The sequence below is a fragment of the Ovis aries genome, chromosome 1, assembly GCF_016772045.2.
Source record: "Ovis aries strain OAR_USU_Benz2616 breed Rambouillet chromosome 1, ARS-UI_Ramb_v3.0, whole genome shotgun sequence".
Lineage (NCBI taxonomy): Eukaryota > Metazoa > Chordata > Mammalia > Artiodactyla > Bovidae > Ovis > Ovis aries.
Window position 1 is genome coordinate 200,422,421 of NC_056054.1, and position 22,943 is coordinate 200,445,363.

Genomic DNA, 22,943 nt, shown 5'->3' on the forward strand with positions numbered 1-22,943 from the left:
TTCCTTCTCCAGGGGATCTTCCTCATCCAGGAATCGAATCCACGTCTCCTGAGACTCCTGCTTTGGCATGTGCATTTTTACCATTGAGCCACCTGGGAAGCTTTCCTGTCCTTCTATATTATCTTCTAAAATCTAAATAGGGGACATTTCTCTCTTCTGACATGGCCCACACTGTGTCTGTGGAGTGTGTTTCTTTCTAAATAAATCCACTTCTTACCTATCACTTTGTTTCTCACTGAATTTTTTCTGTGGTGAGACATCAAGAACCTGAGCTCCATAAAGTCCTGAGACCACACAGCCTAACACCACACAAAAACAAGCTCAGAATGGATTAAAGACCCGAATGTAAGGCCAAGCACTGTAAAACTCTTAGAAGAAGACAGAGGCAGAGCACTCTGACATAAATCACAGTAAGACTTTTCAATCCACCTCCTAGAGTAATGAAAAAAAAAATACAAATGGGCCCTAATTAAAACCTTTCACACAGCAAAGGAAATCATAAACAAAATGAAAATACAACCCTCCAGAATAGGACAAACTATTTGCAAATGAAGTAACTAACAAGGGATTAATCTCCAAAATATACAAACAGCTTATGCAGCTCAATTAAAAAAAAAAAGCCCAATCAGAAAATGCTCAAAAGATCTAAATAGACATGTCTCCAAAAACGAAATATGATGGTTAAAAAGTACGACGTCACTAATTATTAGGAAAATGCAAATCAGAACTATAATAAGGTATCACTGCACACCGATTAGAATGGCCATTATCAAAAACTCTACAAACAATAAATGGTGCAGAGGGTGTGCAGAGACGGGAACCCTCCTACACTGTGGGTGGGAATGTAAACTAATACAGTCACCATGGAGAACAATATAGAGGTTCCTCAAAAAACTAAAAATAGAGCTACAATATGATCCAGCAATCCCACTCCTAGGCATATATCTGAAGAAAGCCATAATTTGAAAAGATACATGCACATCAATGTTCTCTCCAGCACAATTTACAATAGCCAAGACATGGAAATAGTCTAGGTGTCCATCGTGGCAGAGGAATGAATAAAGAAGATGTGGTAATATACACAATGAAATACTACTCAGCCTTAAAAAAGAATGAAATTTTGCCATTTGCAGCAACATGGATGGACCTAGAGACTGTCATACTGAGTGAAGTAAGTCATACAGAGACAGAGAAGTATCATGGCATTGCTTATATGCAGAATCTAAAAAATAAAATAGAGTTACAGATGTAAAAAATAACCTTATGAACCCTGTAAGTCTCAATAGTTTGTTCAGATCAGTAATGGCAGTCTTTGGAAATGCTACTGAAAGAGATATTTCTTTCTAAACCTGTTGTCAACTTTATTAGTTACGTTATGTTAATAAGGAAGTATAAGTCTCCCCTCCAAAAAGATCCTGATGTGTTTCATGCTGCGCAGTCTACATATAAGAGACAGAAAATTTAAAAATGACCATTTTTCCCTCTCTGGAAGTTACAGTTGGAATAAAACTGAAGTCAAAGTGAAAAAAAGAAAATAAACTTACAATTAACACTGGGTAAGGCAGGAGAGATAAGTTGGAAGATTTGAGATTGACATATACATATTGCTGCTACTGCTAAGTCACTTCAGTCATATCCAACTCTGTGCGATCCCATAGATGGCAGCCCACCAGGCTCCCCCGTCCCTGGGATTCTCCAGGCAAGAACACTGGAATGGGTTGCCATTTCCTTCTCCAATGCATGAAAGTGAAAAGTGAAAGTGAAGTCGCTCAGTCGTGTCCAACCCTCAGCGATCCCGTGGACTGCAGCCTTCCGGGCTCCTCCGTCCATGGGATTTTCCAGGCAAGAGTACTGGAGTGGAGTGCCATTGCCTTCTCCCATATACATTCTGCTATGTATAAAATAGACAACTAGTAAGAATCCATGGCGCAGCACAGGGAACTCTACTCAATACTCTGTAATGGCCTAGATGGGAAAAGAATCTAAAAGAGAGTGGATATATGTAAATGTATAACAGATTCACTTTGCTGTAGACCTGAAACTAACATAACGTTGTAGATCAGCTCTACTCCAACGAACATTTTTTAAAAAATATGGCCGCCCTGCGGAGTGAAGCTGCCAGTGTGTGATGTGGCCACAGCTACATTAGTGAGCTCTTACACTGTGGCTCCAGGACCAACCCAGTGCTCTTTGCAGACAAGTGAGGTTGTAACTGTGAGGTGTAATTTGGTTGTATCACAAGCATTTCTTCTTGAGAGAAAACAGGACTGTGGTACGGAAGGATGACTTATATTGATCTCTGTTTAGAGTTCTCCCACTCAAATTAAGTATCATTCTAGGCCTAAGGGGATTGCATCATTTGAGTAAAAGCAAGCAGGTAAACCCTGACAATCCTGCCCTCTATCTTTTTGTGTTTCCTTCATTGTCATTTGTTCTGAGAACAATGACACAGTATTTTCAAGAGAGTAACTCCTGGCACATGGCTCTGGGCTGGGTCGTGGGCTCCTCAATTCATTTAGTGCCCAGGACTCCCGGGAACCCCCAGCCTGCCTGGCTGGTAACTGACTGCTAAGAGCACCTCCTTTGAGAAGCGAGCCGCCCAGTCCTGAGCCCAGGAATTTCCCTGGCCAAATCATTTCCATTTCTGGGCAAAAGCTGTTTTAATTCAGCATCGTGAGATTTCAGGTAAGAGATGAGGAGCTCAATGAGGAAATCAGATATTTAAAAATAGAGTAGCCCCCGGCCCGTCGCAAAAAAATAAAGGGTCCCCCTAGTGCTCTCAGTCAAGGTCTCTAAGTCACAGTTTTGTCGGTCTTCAGCACACAGCTGGTAGAGGACACGTCCTCCTCTGAGAGGCGTTCCAGTGGTGTTTCCCATGACCTCACCTGAGGTGAACAGCACTCAGGGCAAAGACCACGTCTGGAGTTCAACACTGAAAGCTTTCTTTCTGGCTCCTTTTAGCTCTGCATGCTCTTCACTCTGTGATCCAGTTTCCTGGTTGAAGAACAGAAAGATGACTACCCCCAGAGTACATGTGTGCTAAGTCGCTTCAGTTGTGTCTGACTCTTTGTGACCCACCAGGCTCCGCTGTCCATGGGATTCTCCAGACAAGAATACTGGAGTGGGTTGCCATGCCCTCCTCCAAGGGATCTTCCTGACCCAGGGATCGAACCTGCATCTCTTATGTCTCCTGCATTGACAGGTGGGTTCTTTACCACTAGTTCCACCTGGGAAGCCCAGACTAGAGCTGGAAAAGCCCTTCTATCACAGCCTCCCCTGTGTGGGTGAGGAGACTGCACTCCACTATGGGAAATGACAGAATTCTAAGACCATGTAGACCTTGGGGCAGAGCTGGAGTCAGCTGCCAAGGCGCCTTATCTTTTCCCTGCTGAGGCTGCCTCTCTCCAGTGACTGTGCCTTCGTTTGGATTATGCAAATATGGGGCCAAGTTCCCTGCTAGTCTCAAAAGTACTTAAATTGGGCATCAGGGAGCTGTGGGTACCCTATTGCCTGCCTGTTTCAGCAGCAGCGGAGGCAGCAGTAGCCATCAGCACAGAACGAGCTTGCTCCCCCAGCAGCTGCCTGGGATTAGGAACCGAATACAAGCTCAACAATTCTATGAATTTCTGAATCTGAAATGTTATCACCATGCTTCTCACAGCATGTGAAGTTATATTCTGTCGCACCAACTGGTCTGTGAGCTCCCCAAGCAAGGGAACCACATGTCAGCTCTTTCACAATGTGTCACGTCTCTTATGTGTCAGGAGTGCAATAGTACTGCAATAAAGACCCTGATGCTGAGAAAGACTGAGAGCAGGAGGAGAAGGGGGCAATCAGACGGTTGGCTCGCATCACCGATTCAATGGACATGAGTTTGAGCAAACTCTGGGAGACAGTTAAGGACAGGGAAGCCTGGCGTGCTGCAGTTCATGAGGTCACAGAGTCGGGCATGACTTAGTGACCGAACAACAACGAAATGAACATATGGGTTTGGGTTTGGTGGAGCTGAATCTGGCTCATGGATGAGCCACTTGGAGGTGTATAAAGCTCAGCCTCCTGATCTGGGTGAAGTGAGGTGGGGGTGGGGGTAATCCCTGCCTTGGCCAGAGCACGGGTCAAGCAGCTAGTGCTTGGCACATGGTAAGTGATGGTTCCAGCATGTCAGGGGACGTGGGTGCCATAGGCGCTGCATTTCCCAGTCCCTCATTTCTCCGTGGTCCCCTAGGGTGTCCCAGTCTCCATAGCACATGAAGTGGAGAATGCCTAGAAGACCGGTAGGGGTGAAACACAGCCACCGAATCGTCCTTGCCTCCTGGAGCCCTGGGAAGCCTGGGTGAGTGTGGTCCGGGGCTCAGCCCCTACCCTGCTCACTGCCCTCGGATCACTGCCCAGCCCTGCATCCCCAGCCTAGCTCAGGGCCCTGGGACTCCCCTTTGGGACTTCCCTCTTCCCCAGCCCTGGCCTCAGCTGCCATGGCAACAGGTACCAGGGTGACAAAGGAGGTTGCTGGATCCTGTTTCCTTCTGGTCCTGACAAGGAAGCTTTCCAGGCCTCAGAGATTGCACTGCTCTGCACCCACCTGGCTGTTCTGTGTTCTCGCTCAGGCTGAGCTCAAACTCCCAGCCCTGCCAACAGGACCATGTGTACCAGCCTGACCACTTGTGAGTGGAAGAAAGTCTTCTATGAGAAGATGGAGGTGGCCAAGCCAGCCGACAGCTGGGAGCTCATCATAGACCCCAACCTCAAGCCCAACGAGCTGGCCCCTGGCTGGAAGCAATATCTGGAGCAGCATGCCTCAGGCAGGTAAGAGGTGGGGTGTGAAGGGCTGCGGGGAGCCCTGTGGCACAGCCCTGGGGGGCACCTTCCAAGAGGAGGCAGAGATGCGTGGAGCCCCATTCTAGGGTCAACTCAGGTTAGAGCTTAGAGGCCAGAGAAGGAACTGCCAGGTGGGTCGAACCAGCTTTGATTCTAATCCCAACTATACCACTAACTCCCTGAGTGCTCCTCCTAGCAAGCTGTATTCTGTCTCTAGGTCTGTATTTTCCATAGTAAAGAGCTGTGATTCTTCAATGCTCCTGCAATCTCTGACATTTTAAATGTCTTCACATGTTCCTAATTTCTTAAAGATTGGTAGGAACAAAGCGGAGGAGGCCATGTGGTCCACTGGGGAAAGCTCTTTCTGGTCCTAGGTCTGTGCAGTCAACTCAATGAAATCAGATTTGAATACAAAAGCATTTATTGTTCACCTGCTAAGTTCTAGAAACTGGCTTTGGAGCTAACAGCTGTGAATTTGGGCAAATCCTTTTCCCTGTGTAGTTTCTGTTTTCATATTTGCAAAACCAGAGAGTGGGCCTGAGGTAATCAGTCAAATCTCTTCCAGCTCTTTTATCTTTGGGTCTCTGACAAAAAGATCTTTGGGCAGGAGTTCAGTAGGTCCTCAGGGCACAGCATCACATTATGGGATAGGCGCTCCATGTCTTTCATACAGCAAGGGGTCCTTGGGTCAAGAGGACACATTCATCTGAAGTCCACTTGCCTCTCTCTCTTCTAGATCACAGTTGGGGTTGGGGCCAACAGAATGCCCTGCCCAAACTGCCTCAAGCTCCTCTCCAGGGTTGATGTGGGACTCTTCCCTGGGTCCACTGAATTAAGGGCAGATGGTAACTCTAGGCTCCTGAGGTGGCTGTGTTCTGGGGGTGTAAACACACAGAACCTGGACACACAGACTGGGGAGTTCCCACGTGCTTGCTTGCCTGTGGAGTTCCTTGTGGCACTGGGGGTGAGACAGAAGGAGGCAGGCAGTGGGTGGGTAGCTTACTCTTGTACTCCTTCCCCAAACGTGCGAATGTTAGCCTGAACCCGACTGTAGGCAAAAGACAGAGAGGCAGGGGTCGATTGGCTCATTTCAACTTAACCCCCCACAAGACACATCTGATGGGCACGTTATGGGCTGGGCCCCAGCTCTGTCTCTGACTAGCTGTGTGTGTGCAGAGGGCTCTCTTTCCATGAAATGAAAGGCTGACTGAATGATCCGAAGTTTCCCTCCTCCTGGACTTTGAGATATAAGACCTGAGGTCTGGCTTGAGGGAGGGGAAAGATCTCCAGATTGGTTTGATTTTAAAAGGTGCCGAAGGAGGAGACTGACAATGTGAAGCTCTGAGTTGGCAAGTGGAAGGGGTGGAAGGGCTGGAAACTCAGGTGCAGGGGCCCAGCAGGTTGGAGGCTGAGCCCCACAGGCTCGTGGCTCCTCTCGCCTCAGGGCTCAGCTGGTCTTACTCCCGGCTCCCAGCTGGCCTCAGGTGGGGCTGGAGAAGCATCACCCTTGTGCATATTCTGCACAGAGACTTACCCTTACCTATAAGTGCTGGGACTCAGTAACCCTGCTGCCCCGCAGCTCTGGCCTAGCACAGGGAGGCAGGATGGAGGCGGACACTCCCCTCCGGCTCAGGGCCAATGAGGACGCTCTGGCCTGCCAACCCTGCCTCAGGCTGCACTGGATCCTGTGATGGGCCTGTGCTGCCTGTGGGCCCTAGGGTTTGGGGCCATGCTTGGCTTCATCTCCATTCCACAGCCTGGGCTGCGTGGTGCTTGGCATCACAGTAGTTGCTGTGCAGGACCTGTTGGACTGAATTGAGTTCTTCATCAGAGGTCCTTCAGTGCTATTTACAGGGGTCTTGGAAAGGGTCAACAGTGAGGGCAGATGCAACTCAGTGGACCCAAGACTGCCATACAGCCTCAGGAACAGGGCCCTGGAAGAGCTCTATCTCAGGGGTGGAAGGAATTGCCATTGGTGGTAATGAGTTCTCTGTCACTGAAGGTGTGCAAGCACTGGGGAGAGCTGAGATGAAGCCTAAGCCATATGAGTCCCAGGCCACTTCCCTTGTACTTCCTGAGGCCAAAACCCAAAGGGGCCTGGTTAGACAAAGCAGCCAGTGTATATGTAAATGTGGTGTGTATATGTGTGTGGAGGGCCTGTGAGTACATAAATATGCATGTGTGTATATGTGTGTGGAGGGGTATGCAAACCAGGATACACCTTCCCAACCTCTGCTGCAGCCCTGGATTGGGATCTAAGGATGATCTGTCAAGGGACAGGCGAGTGCGCTTTGTGAAGGTGCAAGGACCAAACTCTATAGTCTTCTGCCTGCTGGCCCATCTCACCCATCTGCCTGCCCGTCCTGTGAATTCTCTGTGTTCTGTGTTTGAGACAGCTAGAGGCAAATCTTTGCCCCAGAACAGACAGGATGCATGAGTGAGATGTGTGGTCATCCTCTTTATCAGAGTCATGAGAGGTCTGAGCAGGAGGATTCTTACTGGACACAATTATCCTGCATTTCACAGATGAGAAATAAGGTCCAGACTGGCAGGAGTGACCCTGGGCAGCATCCAGACCCATGTCAGGCTAAGGGAGGGTACACAGGAGGTAGGCTGGAGAGCAATGCTGGAGGCCAGATGGCTCCAGTGTCTGGCTTATGAGGATGCTGTCCTAGGCCCAGGGGAGTTCTCCAAGAGGAGGCTGGGACTTCGGCTAAGGCACTAATGTACCCAGGGGGCAGTAAACACTCCACCTTGACTTCCAGGCACAGGCACCCAGGGCCCTTCCTTTCCAGGCTCCTCCAGGAGGGCTGTCTGGAAGGGAGGCCCACCTTGTCCATCCCTGTCTCTCTTCCCCGCAGGTTCCACTGCACCTGGTGCTGGCATACCTGGCAGTCAGCCAACGTGGTCATCCTCTTCCACATGTACCTGGATCGCGCCCAGCGGGCGGGCTCGGTGCGCATGCGCGTCTTCAAGCAGCTGTGCTATGAGTGCGGCACGGCGCGGCTGGACGAGTCGAGCATGCTGGAGGAGAACATCGAGAACCTGGTGGACAACCTCATCACCAGCCTGCGCGAGCAGTGCTACGACGAGGACGGCGGCCAGTACCGCATCCACGTGGCCAGCCGCCCGGATAGCGGGCCGCACCGCAGCGAGTTCTGCGAGGCCTGCCAGGAGGGCATCGTGCACTGGAAGCCCAGCGAGAAGCTGCTGGAGGAGGAGGCGACCTTCTCCGGTGCCTCCAAGTCAAGGGCCCAGGAGGGATCCGGCTACAACTTCTTCTCCCTTCGCTGGTGCCTCTTTTGGGCCTCCCTCTGTCTGCTTATTGTATATCTGCAGTTCTCCTTCCGAAGATCGAGCTTCTTTTAGTGCAGCGGGTTGAGGGTGCGGGAGGGCTCGTGGGGGTGAGAGTGGGGATGCAGGGGGTGCAGTTCTGATCCTGCTTCTGCTACAGATTCAGTTTATGACGCTGGACAGCCCAGTTACCTCTCTGGACCTCAGCTTATTACCCTGCAGAATGAAAGTTGCTCCAGGAGGTATTTAATAATCCTTCCATTAAAACTCACAGTGATGGGGGCATGGGGAGAAGGGTCTAAGGTGGATTTAGAACTCTCCAGGTCTGGTGTTAGTACTTAGCTTACAGTGGGCAGCGCCCCCCCCCCCCCCCGCCCGCCCCCCAACCTCCATCTTTACCCCTTCTTCTGCTTCATTTTCATATCCCATATCCCCTTAGGACCCCCTTAGGTCCAGTCTTGTCCCTGCCTGATTCTCAAGTTTATCTTCAGTTGCTTCTGAGCATCCCACCATGGCTCCCTTTGGGGCGGACTGCAGCTCCACCCGAGGCATCTTCAGTCAATATTCAGTGTGTCTTCACCCTGTGCCTCTCCTGGAGAGCCAGCTCCCACCATTCTGAAAGGCACCATTTATTTATTTTTTTTAACTCTGATGCTAGAGCCTGCTTGGCTGGAATTATTTAGAACTGCACTGTCCAATACTATTAGTCATTAGCCATACGTGGCTAAGTTTAAATTAATTAAAATAAAATGAAAAATTCAGTTCCTCAGTTGTACCAGGCATATATCAAGGACTTAGTGGCTAGTGGTACTGTGCAGATATAGAACGTGCTCACAGAAGCTTCTACTGAATAGCACTTGTCTAGAATTTGAAATTCCCATGTCAGTGTATGTGGTCTCATAAAATAAGAGGTGGGTACAGGAAGTGTCTGCAGTCTAGGGCCTTCTGGGGACAGGGACAGATTGTGGGGTACAGATACACAAATAAATATGTATCCTCTGTGCTCTGTCAGTTGACTGGAATTCTTGAATCCCAATGCTACCTAAATTTATTTCCTGGGAAGGAGGCCTTGTAAACGTTCACCGCAAGTGATGGCTGTGTGTGTGTGTGTGTGTGTGTGTGTGTGTGTTGGCTTGGGGCTGGGAGAGTGTATTCCTGTGCTCTGTAGAAGTATGTGAGCTGTGGCACCCCTGTTTACATGTGATGCAGTATGATGTGTGATATTGCCATCCTGTATGGAAATACCTTGTAGAAGATTCTATAGCTGTTCTAAATGCCGAGGATGCTGAGGGAAAGGGCAGGTGAGGCAGATCTGGGGATGTGACTCCTCCAGGTGACAGTGGAGCTGTATATCTCTGTTTAGGGTAGGCAATGACCAGGGGGACACATGAACAGTGGAGACAGCGCCTGTCTGCCAGCCCCTCCCCCTTTCCCAGTCCACAAGATTGCCCACTGAGGGAGAACGCATTTGCTTTATCTGTTCTCTCAGGCATAGCTGTGACTTGGATGATTAGACTGGGTAATTTGATTCATGATCTGGTATCAGATAACCCTGTGCTTATTATTATCTGGAATAGGAAAAGAAACTCTCCCATTCAATACTCTGAGTTGTTTTGTGACATTCACACTTTTCTATAGCTCACCTTTAGAGCTTCTGCCCCAAGTAGGGCCTGCAAACTGAAGATGTGAGTTCAAGGTGGTGTGTTTGTGTGGACGTGATTCCAGAGATGGGCTGCTGTGGACGCTGCTGTCAACTGTACACTTTCGTGCAGGCTGGCTTTACCCTTCTCTGGCTTTGGCAGAGGGCTTCTGGTGACTTGTCCAGATTCCTCCATAGACCTGCAGGAGCAGAGAGCTAGGCTGTCTGGGAAAATCTCCATTTCTTCGACTGGGTGCAGGAGAGGCACAGGAAAGTTCAGGCTGGTGCATTTGCCAACTAGCGGGCATATGGGGGTGTATTCACCTCTTCCGGTCACAGAGGAGGCCCACCTGGGCCTGGGCCTCTGCAGAGCATGCGCCTCAGGGGTGTTGCTCAACTGCAGACACGAGGTGGCTTCTGGAAAGATGAACATGGCAGTCTAGGAATCATGAGGTTTCCTGAGGTCTCCAACTGTTCCCAGCTTGATAAAGCAGCACCAGCAGCATTTATTACTGAAACTGTGGTATGTGAGTTTAGGGCTAGACTGCTGGGATTGCGTCACGGGGAGAGTCAGGCCTCAGGTGGATCAACAAAGATGGAGCCTCTGAGGTGGGCCTGGGGGTTGAAGAGCCACTAAAAACTGGAAGGGGATGAGGGGACTAGAGCAGGAGGAATGAGACGAGATCTGGGGAAAATTCAAGGAGATGAGCATCTTCTCCTTTAGCAATCCCTTCTTTTCAGTATTATAAGTGCACCTGTATCTTCTTCATATTTAACTCAAATGAAACTTCCCAGACGTCACATCCCCTCTAACTACTATCAGGTATTTTAAAAAATTCCCTCAAAGACATGTTTCTCAAAGAGTAGATTATATTTATCTTTATTTCTCATGTTCTCCTTAATTCTTCGGAGTCTCATTTCCATGTCCTTAAAACTGTCACCCTGCACCCCACTGCCAAACCATCTCTGTCCCACTGCTGCCTTTTACTCTCCCTCCTTGAAGGTTCCAGGTCAGCATTTGCTCCTTAGTCTCCTATTTCTGTTTCCTCTCTGCTGCTACGGCATTCTTTCTCTCAGCATGCTTTACATTCCCTGGGATTCTCTCGCTCTGCTGATTTTCTGTTATATGCACCCCCCGTGACTTAGGTTTTCAGTATATATGAACTTCTGGTTCTTATTGATTCTCTAACTGTTTCTACCGAACTCCAGATCTCCAGATCAATTGACCTTTCCACCAGGAGTTGCCTCAGCATGACCAAAGCTGATCTCATCATTCTGCCATCCAAACTTGCTCCTCCTATTTTAGAAATCTGGTGTTTTATCTCCTGACCTCTTGTACCGCCCTTCCCCACCCTGGCCGAATTGGTCACCATGCCCTGTCGATTGCTCTCCCCAAGCACCTCCAGGGTTGATACCTGAACTCATCATTTGCACGCCTTGGCTCTGTAGTCTTCATTATCATCATGGCTGGAGCCTCCCCCACCACCCATAGCCCACCCGCCACACTACCACTACCCCAGGGTACTTTTCTAATAATCTACATGGTTGAGTCACTCCCTTGCTTGCACTCTTTCCTGCTAATGGATGAAACTCTCATTAGCCAGCCACACCTCATTTCCAGATGCTAATAATGCATACCATTTATTGAGGAGGACTCAAGAAACGCTCGCTGTTATAGTCATTGACTGTGTGCGAGGCGCTGTGCTAAGCCCCGGGAGGTGCCAGGACCTCGCCCCTTGAAGCTGCCTCTGCTATTGCACTTCGCATATTGCCACCATTCGTATGTGTGCCTGTCCCCCACTGTCACTTGTTTTTCATCCCCAGGACCTGACACAAAGTCACTGCTTAATCAGAACGGTCGACTGACTAAATCCTTGTCTTGCTGCTGCAATATTCTCTACCACACCTTTGTTCCCACCGAGAACAATCCTGTGCATTCCACGTATTGTGATACCCCAGCTGGAAGTGAAGGGAATGCAGACTTCATGTCAGCTAGTATTTCTAATCTCCGCTTAGTAACAGCCTGTGAAATAGGCGCTATGATTATCCACACTTCCAGGGGGAAAACAGGCTTAGTGAGATGTCCGGTTAGTGAGCTGGTTAGGTTGTTACAGGACCCAGGATTCCAAGAAATAAAGAACTAAATAAGCCCTTCTGGGCTCAATATATTATGTTTATTACATATATTGAGACTCGGCTCAGATCCTGGACAAAGACCACAGCACTTTGCCAGAGGGCAGAGGCACCCACGAACATTTGGATGACAGCTGGACCTGAAGGTGGGTGGAGAGGGGATGGGGTGGGGAGTCAGAGTCTGAGTTCTAACACCTGGAAGCAGAAATGTCTGAAAAATGTGCAATAATTGCCTGCTAGTTTGGCTGACAAGAGGTTTAGGAGAGAACTTTCTCAGATACTTGGTGTGAAATTAACCCTGTGGGCACGGATGTTTGTCCCTGTGATGTGGAGTGGATATTTGTTCCTCATCTCTCATGAAGCCCATGTGGCCTGTCAAAAGAGGCTGTCTTCTTATTCTTGTTTTCTTTATTAATTCTTTTATACCCTGCAACAGCATCTGTGTTATGGGTGTTACAAGAAATCAGTGCACTATAACCCCTGTGTGTCTCTTTGTACTATTTTCACACCACTAAGTCAGTATATCTGGCTTTCGTTAATTATTGGCTGGCAGTTGCTTGCAGAGTATCTGATGAAGAGGACAGTGAGGTGTGGAAAATAATTTGTGCTAAGACTCAGGATCTCTAGGCACTAGTCTAACAGCACAGTGGAGTGAGTCAATGCAGACCCATTACCAACCCAGGAAAAACTGCATGGAGTATATCCTACGGTTATACACCTGTTATCCTTCCATTTTCATCCATAAGTCAACATCTGTCTGCTCTGGTCTGTTTCACTCCTGGTAGTCCTAAGTTCTTGGGTCACAAAGATAATTAGACACAGTCGCTAACTTGGAGGGCTCACAACGTGTGCCAGTCAATGCTAGGAAAGGGACAATTTTAGTCATACCTGGGGGTAAGGAGTTAGGGATGGTTTCTTAGACCAGTCATGCAGGGGTATATTTTGTAGAAGTGGTCAGGGAGTCAAGGGTGGGTCTCAGAGGGAGCTAAGGGCATCCCATGCTGAGTCAACAAAAAAGAACACCCATGGACTCCCTGGTTATTCAGTGGTTGAGAATCCACCTGCCAATGCAGGGGACACAAGTCCAATCCTGCTCCAGGAAGATTCCACATGCTGTTGGGCCACTAAGCCCATGCATCCCAACTACAAAGCCTGAACTCTAGAGCCTGTGAACCACAGCTACTGAAGCCTGGTGCAGAGCCCATGCTCCCTAACAGGAAAAGCCGCCTCAGTGAGAAGCCTGCACACTGCAGCTGGAGAGGAGCCTCCACTCGCCGCAGCTAGAGAAAAGCCCGAGCGAAGCAACAAAGACCCAGCGCAGCCAAAAATAAGTGAATAAATTAGAAAAAGAAAAAGGGAGACCTACAGACAGAGCTTGGAGAAGGCAATGGCACTCCACTCTAGTACTCTTGCCTGGAAAATCCCCTGGATGGAGGAGCCTGGTAGGCTGCAGTCCATGGGGTTGCTGAGTCCGACACGACCGAGCGACTTCACTTTGACTTTTCACTTTCATGCATTGGAGAAGGAAATGGCACCCACTCCAGTGTTCTTGCCTGGAAAATCCCAGGGATAGGGGAGCCTGGTGGGCTGCCGTCTCTGGGATCGCACAGAGTTGGACACGACTGAAGGGACTTAGCAGCAGCAGCAGCAGAGACAGAGCTTATTTTATGCTCAGAAAGAATAAGCAACCAGCTACCAGAAGAGGGCAGGATGGAGGCCAAGAGGAATCTAGGCACTCTGCCAGAAAGAGGCAGAAAAGCAAGGAGGGTTGGTGTTGGGTAAAGACAGCTCTTTTGGCTCAAGTAAGGAGTGAGAGCAAGGAGCATGAAAGACATTTTATTATTATTTTTAGAACTTGTCTTTAAAAACAAATGTAAAAAAAAATAGTGCTGAACCGCAATCCTACCCTTGTGTCTTCTAGAAACATTTGAATGCCTGCATATTTTATCGTGGGTGCCTCTATGTATTAAAGTAGCATTCAGTTTTCCTCCTCGTTCTGATCTTTCTCCATCCATGTTTTCCTCTCATTCAAGGGGCTAGAATAGCCTCATTTCTTATCTTTAGATACAGCAATAAATGATCTCTTCAGGTGCACTGTAGGTAATGAGAATCTGGGCTGCAAGTCACAAAAGTAACAACTTTGCTCAAACAACACAGAAACCTTTGTTTATTCAATGCTGAAAATAAAGTCAATTAACTAATTTAATAATCAGTGAAAGTAGCAGTTTGTTTCTGGTCCTAATTGTTCATGTTTTATTAATTCAGTTGAGAACAATTGGAGTACAGCTGATTTTCCATTTTGCTTTTTTATTCCTTTCTGTTTGTTTCTACGTTGAAGGTGAACTACCTTCTTATGATTTAAATATGCATATATCCACATTCTTTATATACATTTAGTAGATTCATTAAATAAGAATAAATGTCCCTGATGAAATAAAATATATAAAACTTTGGATTATGTATGCATATGTGTGTGTTCATATATCAAAGTGTTTACATAAAAGATGAGAAAGAGAAAAACACCCCTGGGAGCCGGCCTGGCATTCACAGATGGCCCTAGTATTCTCTTGTTGAGCATAACTCCACAGAGCAGCAGTTTCAGACTAGAGTACTCTGGTATGATGCTTGATCAAGGCAAGCATAAGGGGACTTCCCTGATGGTCCAGTGGCTAAGACTTCATGCTTCCAGTGCAGGGGGCCTGGGTTCAATCCCTGGTCAGAAAACTAGATCTTGCATGCCATAACTAAGAGCGTGAACGTGCCAATGAAGATTCTGTGTGCTACAACTAAGACTCAGCATAGTCAAATAAATTAAAACAGCAACAAAAAAGAAGACCAGTCTGTAGTCTCATTTGAATATGAATAAGAGCACAAACATGGTCTAAAACACAAAAATGACTTAATAACCTCCTATTCTGGCCAATATGATATTGGCTGCTATCTTACCAATCACAACTTCAGCCTTGTTCCTGTCTGTCTTCTCACTGTCTAGATAGGAACCATCGAGATATCTAATGATAAAATTTTCTCCACTTTCTGCCAAATCTAAACCAGAGCAAAGTCTTTTACGTGGTCCTCCCCCTACCTGACACCAGCCCCAATGCTAGAGTGTGTCCTTTGTAAACCATCTTGCTGAGATGCTGCATGGTTGCCAAGGGCATTCTCACTCTTTGCAATGAGCCAAAGAATTCAGCTTTGTTCAGTGACACATGTGTTTCTGATGGTCTTTTGGCTGAGGAACATCAGCAAAGAGATGATATATCACTTCTTTATCCATGGGGTACACAGATATCTCAATGAACTTAAAAAAATAAGACAAAACTGTGCAGAAAAAGATTTTTTCCTGTGAGAAACTTAACTGAGAAAATTAAACAGCTCAGTTCAGTCAGTCCAGTCGCTCAGTGGGGTCCGACTTTTTGCAACCCCATGGACTGCAGCACACCAGGCCTCCGTGTCCATCACCAACTCCCGGAGCTTACTCAAACTCATGTCCATTGAGTCAGTGATGCTGTTGAACAATCTCATCCTCTGTCATCCCGTTCTCCTCCTGCCTTCAATCTTTCCCAGCATCAGGGTCTTTTCAGATGAGTTAGCTCTTCGCATCAGGTGGCCAAAGTATTGGAGTTTCAGCTTCAGCATCAATCCTTCCAATGAACATTCAGACCGATCTTTAGAATGAACTGGTTGGATCTCCTTGCACTCCAAGAGACTCTCAAATGTGAAACAACACATTTCAAAAGCATCAATTCTTTGACACTCAGCTTTCTTTATAGTCCAACTCTCACATCCATACATGACTACTGGAAAAACCATAGCTTTGACTAGACGGACCTTTGTTGGCAAAGTAACGTCTCTGCTTTTGAATACGCTGTCTAGGTTGGTCACAGTTTTTCTTCCAAGGAGTAAGTGTCTTTCAATTTCAGGGCTGCAGTCACCATCTGCAGTGATTTTGAAGCCCCCCAAACTAAAGTCTGCCACTGTTTCCACTGTTTCCCCATCCATTTGCCATGAAGTGATGGGACCGGATGCCATGATCTTCATTTTCTGAATGTTGAGTTTTAAGCCAGTTTTTTCACTCTCCTCTTTCATTTTCATCAAGAGGCTCTTTAGTTCTTCTTCACTTTCTGCCATAAGGGTGGTGTCATCTACATATCTGAGGTTATTGATATTTCTCCCAGCAATCTTGATTCCAGCTTGTGCTTCATCGCGTCCAACATTTCTCATGATGTACCCTACATATAAATTAAATGAGCAGGGTGACAATATTCAGCCTTGACGTACTCCTTTCCCGATTTGGAACCAGTCTGTTGTTCCATGTCCAGTTCTAACTGTTGCCTCTTGATCTGTATACAGATTTCTCAGGAGGCAGGTCAGGCAGTCTGGTATTCCCATCTCTTGAAGAATTTTCCACAGTTTGTTGTGATCCACACTGTCAAAGGCTTTGGCACAGACAATAAACAAAAGTAGATGTATTTCTAGAACTCTCTGCTTTTTCGATGATCCAACAGATACTGATCTCTGTTTCCTTTGCCTTTTCTAAATCCAACTTGAATATCTGGAAGTTCACGGTTCACGTATTGTTGGAGCCTGGCTTGGAGAATTTTGAGCATTACTTTACTAGCGTGTGAGTTGAGTGCAATTGTGCAGTAGTTGGAACATTCTTTGGCATTGCCTTTCTTGGGGATTGGGATGAAAACTGACCTTTTCCAGTCCTGTGGCCACTGCTGAGTTTTCCAAATTTTCTGGCATATTGAGCACAGCACTTTCACAGCATCATCTTTTAGGATTTGAAAGAGCTCAACTGGAATTCCATCACCTCCACCAGCTTTGTTTGTAGTTATGCTTCCTAAGGCCCACTTGACTTCACATTCCAGGATGTCTGGCTCTAGGTAGTGATCAAACCATCATGATTATCTGGGTCTTGAAGATCTTTTTTATATAGTTTGTCTGTGTATTTTTGCTATCTCTTGTTAATATCTTCTGCTTCTGTTAGGTCCATACCATTTCTGTCCTTTATTGAGCCCATCTTTGCATGAAATGTTCCCTTGGTATCTCTAATTTTCTTTAAGAGATCTCTAATCTTTCCTATTCTGTTGTTTTCCTCTATTTCTTTGCAGTGCTCCCTGAGGAAGGCTTTCTTATCTCTCCTTGCTATTCTTTGGAACTCTTGCATTCAAATGGGTATATCTTTCCTTTTCTCCTTTGCCTTTTGTCTCTCTTCTTTTCACAGCTGTTTGTAAGGCCTCCTCAGCAACTATTTTGCACATCTCTTTCTTGGGGATGATCTTGATTTCTGCCTCCTGTACAATGTCGTGAACCTCTGTCCGTAGTTCTTCAGGCACTGGATCAGATCTAATCCCTTGAATCTATTTGTCACTTCCACTGTATAAACATAAGCGATTTGATTTAGGTCTTACCTGGGTGGTCTAGTGGTTTTCCCTACTTTTTTCAATTTAAGTCTGAATTTTGCAGTAGCGAGTTCATGATTTGAGCCACAGTCAGCTCCTGGTCTTGTTTTTGTTGACTGTATAGAGCTTCTCCATCTTTGGCTGTAAAGAATACAATCAATCTGTTTTCGGTGTTGGCCATCTGGTGATGTCCATGTGTAGAGTCTTCTCTTGTATTGTTGGAAGAGGGTGTTTGCTATGATCAGTGCGTTCTCTTGGCAAAACTCTATTAGTCTTTGCCCTGCTTCATTCTATACTCCAAGGCCAAATTTGCCTGTTACTCCAGGTGTTTCTTGACTTCCTACTTTTGCATTCCAGTCCCCTATAATGAAAAGGACATCTTTTTTGGGTGTTAGTTCTAAAAGGTCTTGTAGGTCTTCACAGATCTGTTCAACTTCAGCTTCAGCATTACTGGTTGGGGCATAGACTTGGATTACTGCGATATTGAATGGTTTGCCTTAGAAATGAACAGAGCTAATTCTGTCGTTCTTGAGATTGCATCCAAATACTGCATTTTGGACTCTTTTGTTGACCATGATGGCTACTCCAATTCTTCTAAGGGATTCTTGCTCACAGTAGTAGAAAAAATGGTCATCTGAGTAAAATTCACCCATTCCAGCCCATTTTAGTTTGTTGATTCCTAGAATGACATTGTTCAATCTAGCCATTTCTTGTTTGACCACTTCCATTTTGCCTTGATTCATGGACCTAGCATTCCAGGTTCTTATGCAATATTGCCCTTTACGGCATTGGACTTTACTTCCATCAGTAGTCACATCCACAACTGGGTGTTGTTTTTGCTTTGGCTTTGTCTCCTCATTCTTTCTTGAGTTATTTCTCCACTGATCTCCAGTAGCATATTGGGCACCTACCAACCCGGGGAATTCATCTTTCAGGGTCCTATCTTTTTGCCTTTTCATACTGTTCATGAGGTTCTCAAGGCAAGGATACTCAAGTGGTTTGCCATTCCCTTCTCCAGTGGACCACATAAAATTTAAGAATTTGGAAATTGAAAATGGCTGTTTCTAAGTCTTAGAATAAAAATGAAATAGAATATACTTGCATTTTAGTTAGAAAAGCAAAACTACAAAAAGTATTTGTAGTTTAGGGAGAAAAGCATCACATATAAAATTATTTATTTTATCACTTCTTAATTTTTTTTTTGGCATTTAAAAGATTTTCTTATTTGGGGGATAGTTTCTTTGCAGGGTCTTCCTTTGTGGCTCAATAATAACGAATCCACCTGCCAATGCAGGAGATGAAGTTTCAGTTCTTGGGTCAGGAAAATCCTCTGGAGGAGGAAATGGCAACCCACCCCAGTACTGTTGCCTAGGAAATCACATAGACAGAGGAACTCGGTGGGATACAGTCCATGGGATTGCAAAAGAGTCAGACATGACTTAGTGACTAAACAAGAACAACAGCAATTGCCTTACAGTGTTGTGTTAGTTTCTGCTGTACAACATGAATCAGCTATAAGCCACACATATCCCCTCCTTTTGAGCCTCCCTCCCACTTCTTAGTTCTTCAAAAACTTATTTTAAAGTACTGTTCAACTTTTAAAAATCATTTTCCCCTAGAAAGTTATACAGCAAATGTCTATTCTTCTGAGTATATTTATATTTTTAGGAAATATTACTACATTTTCATCCACATTCTTATATCTATTTCAATAAAGGTTCATGAGCTCTTATTTCTTTTGGTTGGTGGGGAAGAGTTTCACATACCTTCTTTCCTGTCAATTTGGATTTCCAGTTTTGTTAGAATAGTCTAGTATTCTATAACTAAATTAATAAAATAGTTTATAGCTGTTACATTTTCTTTCATGAATTATGTTAGACAAATGCATTATGTGTCATAATACTAATTGAAGAATCTACTCTTGAATATATGCAGAGTACATTATGAGAAACGCTGGGCTGGATGAAGCACAAGCTGGAATCAAGAGTGCTGGAAGAAATATCAATAAACTCAGATATGCACATGACGCCACCCTTATGGCAGAAAGTGAACTAAAGAGCCTCTTGATGAAAGTGAAAGAGGAGAGTGAAAAAGTTGGCTTAAAGCTCAACATTCAGAAAACGAAGATCATGGCATCCAGTCCCATCTTTTCATGGCAAATAGTTGGGGAAACAGTGGAAACAGTGGCTGACTTTAGTTTTTTGGGCTCCAAAATCACTGCAGATGGTGATTGCAGCCATGAAATAAAAAGATGCTTACTCCTTGGAAAAAAAGTCATGACCAACCTAGATAGCATATTCAAAAGCAGAGACATTACTTTGCCAACAAAAGTCCATCTAGTCAAGGCTATCGTTTTCCAGTAGTCATGTATGCATGTGAGAGTTGGACTGTGAAGAAAGCTGAGGGCTGAAGAATTGATGTTTTTGAACTGTGGTGTTGGAGAAGTCTCTTGAGAGTCCCTTGGACTGCAAGGAGATCCAACCAGTCCATCCTAAAGGATATCATTCTTGGGTGTTCATTGGAAGGACTGATATTGAAGCTGAAACTCCAATACTTTGGCCACCTGATGTGAAGCGCTGACTCATCTGAAGAGACCCTGATGCTGGAAGAAATATCAGGGAAAGATTGCGGGCAGGAGGGGAAGGGGACGACAGAGGATGGGTGGTTGGATGGCATCATTGACTCAATGGACATGAGTTTGAGTAAGCTCCGGGAGTTGGTGATGGACAGGGAGGCCTGGCTTGCTGCAGTCCATGGGGTTGCAGAGTCAGACACTACAGAGCGACTGAACTGAACTCTTAAATATTATAGATTTACTCCTCCTCACCATCTTTATTCTAGCCCACTGTACTTTTGAATTCTTTATTCTGATTTATTCTCTTCCTTTCTTATGTTTGTGAGTAATATTTTCAGGGAGAGAAAGAGTACGTGATTGATCTTATACTGCTCTTATCCCCCCTAAATATATAGATCAAGGTTTAATTTTTATTGTCACAATCTTTTATCTTTTTTTCGCTCAAAACTTGGTATGTATTTTTTCAGTGTCTTCTGGAATTTACTGAGATAGGAAAAAACCCATTATCAACCTTGTTTTCCTTCCTTTTACATTGTCTAAGGTAATATAAAAAACTGATGCACTAGCCTTACAAATCCTGTAGAGACCTGTAAGTTGGTGAGATTTTGCTCTGTCTATCTTATTGTTTCCTGTAGTAACTTTGTCCATAGGAGAGAGAGAGGCATTTACTCGGATTCTTTGGACTGTTTTTGTGTGTCTCCCCATGTATCAGCCTGAAGCCAAACCCCATTCTCTCCCTATTTCACATTTATTTATGTCAGTGAGGAATCTGGAATGTTTTGAAGGTTTGCAAAATAGAGGCATGGGCTGAGTTCACCATCTTGAACCTCAAGTTACTACTTTCTAAGTTGCATTTAAAAAGTCTGCTCTTGTAAACTACTTTGAATATTCATCAGAACAAGATTGTCGTTGTTTAGTACGGAAGTTGTGTCCGACTCTTTTGTGACCTCGTGGACTGTAGCCTGGCAGGCTCCTCTGTCTGTGGGATACTGGATTGGGTTGACATTTCCTTCTCTAGGAGGTCTTCCCATTGCAGGGATTGAACCTGTGTCTGCATTGGAAGGCAGATTCTGTACACTTAGCCATCAACGAATCCTCTTAGAACAAGATAGTTAGAAATAAATAACTGATATAGATTTAGATGAATATTAAGTGATCTTTAAATCACTATGTTTTAATAATAAGCATACTCTTTGGATTTGGGGCCCACACAGGTAATCCAGGATGATCTCATCTTGACATCAGCAAATTTATTTATATCAACAAAGACCTCCCCCCACCAAATAAAGTCACAGTCACAGGTATGGGGTTAAGACGTGGACATATTTTTGGGGAGCCACAATTCAACCCACCAGTTAGTAAACACTGCTGCTTCTTTAAAAGCAGGGATATAAGTTGCTTAACAAGTGTAGGCCCCTGGCTTTAAAACAGCAATTAGACCCTCTAAAACTATAGAAAGCAGAGGAGAGGAGAAGTGAACACCAACACCTCAGTGGCAGGGCCTGTGGCTTGTGCCCCACTAGGGTCTCACAGTAGAGGGGAGATGCAGCCTGGGAATTCCAAGTCCAGGCAGAGGGCAGGCAGGTGGGCCATGGCCCAAGGCAGAGCCTTTCAAACTGGTTTATGACTCAGTAGCGGGTCACATAGTTAATTTAATGGGTCATGACTTGCATTAAAGAAAAAAAGAATTAGGAAAGGATAGAAAATAACAGAGTGAATTGTAAAGGTTAAGTACTGTTTTGAGAAACTTGTGCTCAGGTATGTACATGCACTGCACTGTAATGTAAAATGCATTTCTTATGTAAGATGCAGTCAAAAGTTGGAAAGAGATGGTGTAAGAGATGCCAAGTTGGCACTTAACAGCATCATGGGGAGAGCAGTGGACACAAGAATGATGTGTCCTTGGTTCTGGGCACAACGTTGCCAGCAACCTGGGGACAAGGGAACTCTGTCCAAACCCAGCAGCAACAGCGTGAACAGGAGGGAATTTTCAATGCCGGGGAGACCTCCTTGAAGGCACCTTGCAAAGGGAGTGAGATTTCACTGCTATGAAGATTCAAAAAGTGATGAGGCCTGAGACCATCTGTAAACTGACATCGATTATGAGTGTAGTTTCATGAGATGGAGGAATTCAGGGTATATGTTAAGAAGACGGTTTGTATTAGAAACTGCAGTTTTCAAACTTTGCTTCCCCCTTAAACTTTCTGTTTCTATGAAACTTTGTTGCAGAATGCTGTTCAATGAAATAAAATTCCTGCCCCATGCCCTCTCCCGATACTTCTGGAGTCCCTGTGCCTGTGTATGGGGAGTCTAATTGCTGCTGCTGCTGCTAAGTCGCTTCAGTCGTGTCCGACTCTGTGCGACCCCATAGATGGCAGCCCACCAGGCTCCCCCGTCCCAGAGATTCTCCAGGCAAGAACTGGAGTGGGTTGCCATTTCCCTCTCCAATGTGTGAAAGTGAAGTTGCTCAGTCGCGTCCGACTCTTAGCGACCCCATGGACTACAGCCCACCAGGCTCCTCCATCCATGGGATTTTCCAGGCAAGAGTACTGGAGTGGGGTGCCACTGCCTTCTCCAATTAGGTGTACCTAATTTGGGAAGCCTACAGGATTAGCATGAGTTATAAAGGGTCTGAAGTTCCCTCTACTGCTAATTGTTTGATTCTAGGTCTTAGACAATAATCTGAATAATTTATAAGAATGCAACCTCTTTTCAAAGCCAAACAATGAGTTTTGGTCATCTGAATCAGTAGTACAGTGTCTAGCACAGAGTGTTCACTAATAAAATGTTTAAACAAAGAGATTCTTGTCTGAGTACTTCTTTACGATCCTAGCACCAAGCAGAGTGTTCTCTGAATCGTGGGTGCTTTAAAAAGTTAGTGAAGGAAGTAAATGAAGGAATGAATATAAAATTTTAGATACAGTTGCCTTCTACCAGTTGAGCCAGCAGAGGGCAGGCGAGCTCAGTTTAACAACAGCTTCCTGTACCAAAGCTGAAGCCACGCTCCTCCATGGCCTTGTGGAGCAGGTTGGATCATATCATGAGATTAGGAAACCACAATCAGGAAAGGATGGAGACA

General features: G+C 45.7%; 1 protein-coding gene across 1 annotated transcript; it reads left to right on the forward strand.

The window, feature by feature from the left end:
- The first annotated feature begins 4,589 nt into the window (after positions 1–4,589).
- On the forward strand, positions 4,590–8,184 carry RTP2 (receptor transporter protein 2). Its single transcript, XM_027966023.2, has 2 exons — positions 4,590–4,803; positions 7,677–8,184. Exons 1-2 carry the CDS (start codon positions 4,640–4,642, stop codon positions 8,182–8,184), a joined length of 672 nt encoding a protein of 223 aa, XP_027821824.1. The 5' UTR covers positions 4,590–4,639.
- The last annotated feature ends 14,759 nt before the right edge of the window (positions 8,185–22,943 follow it).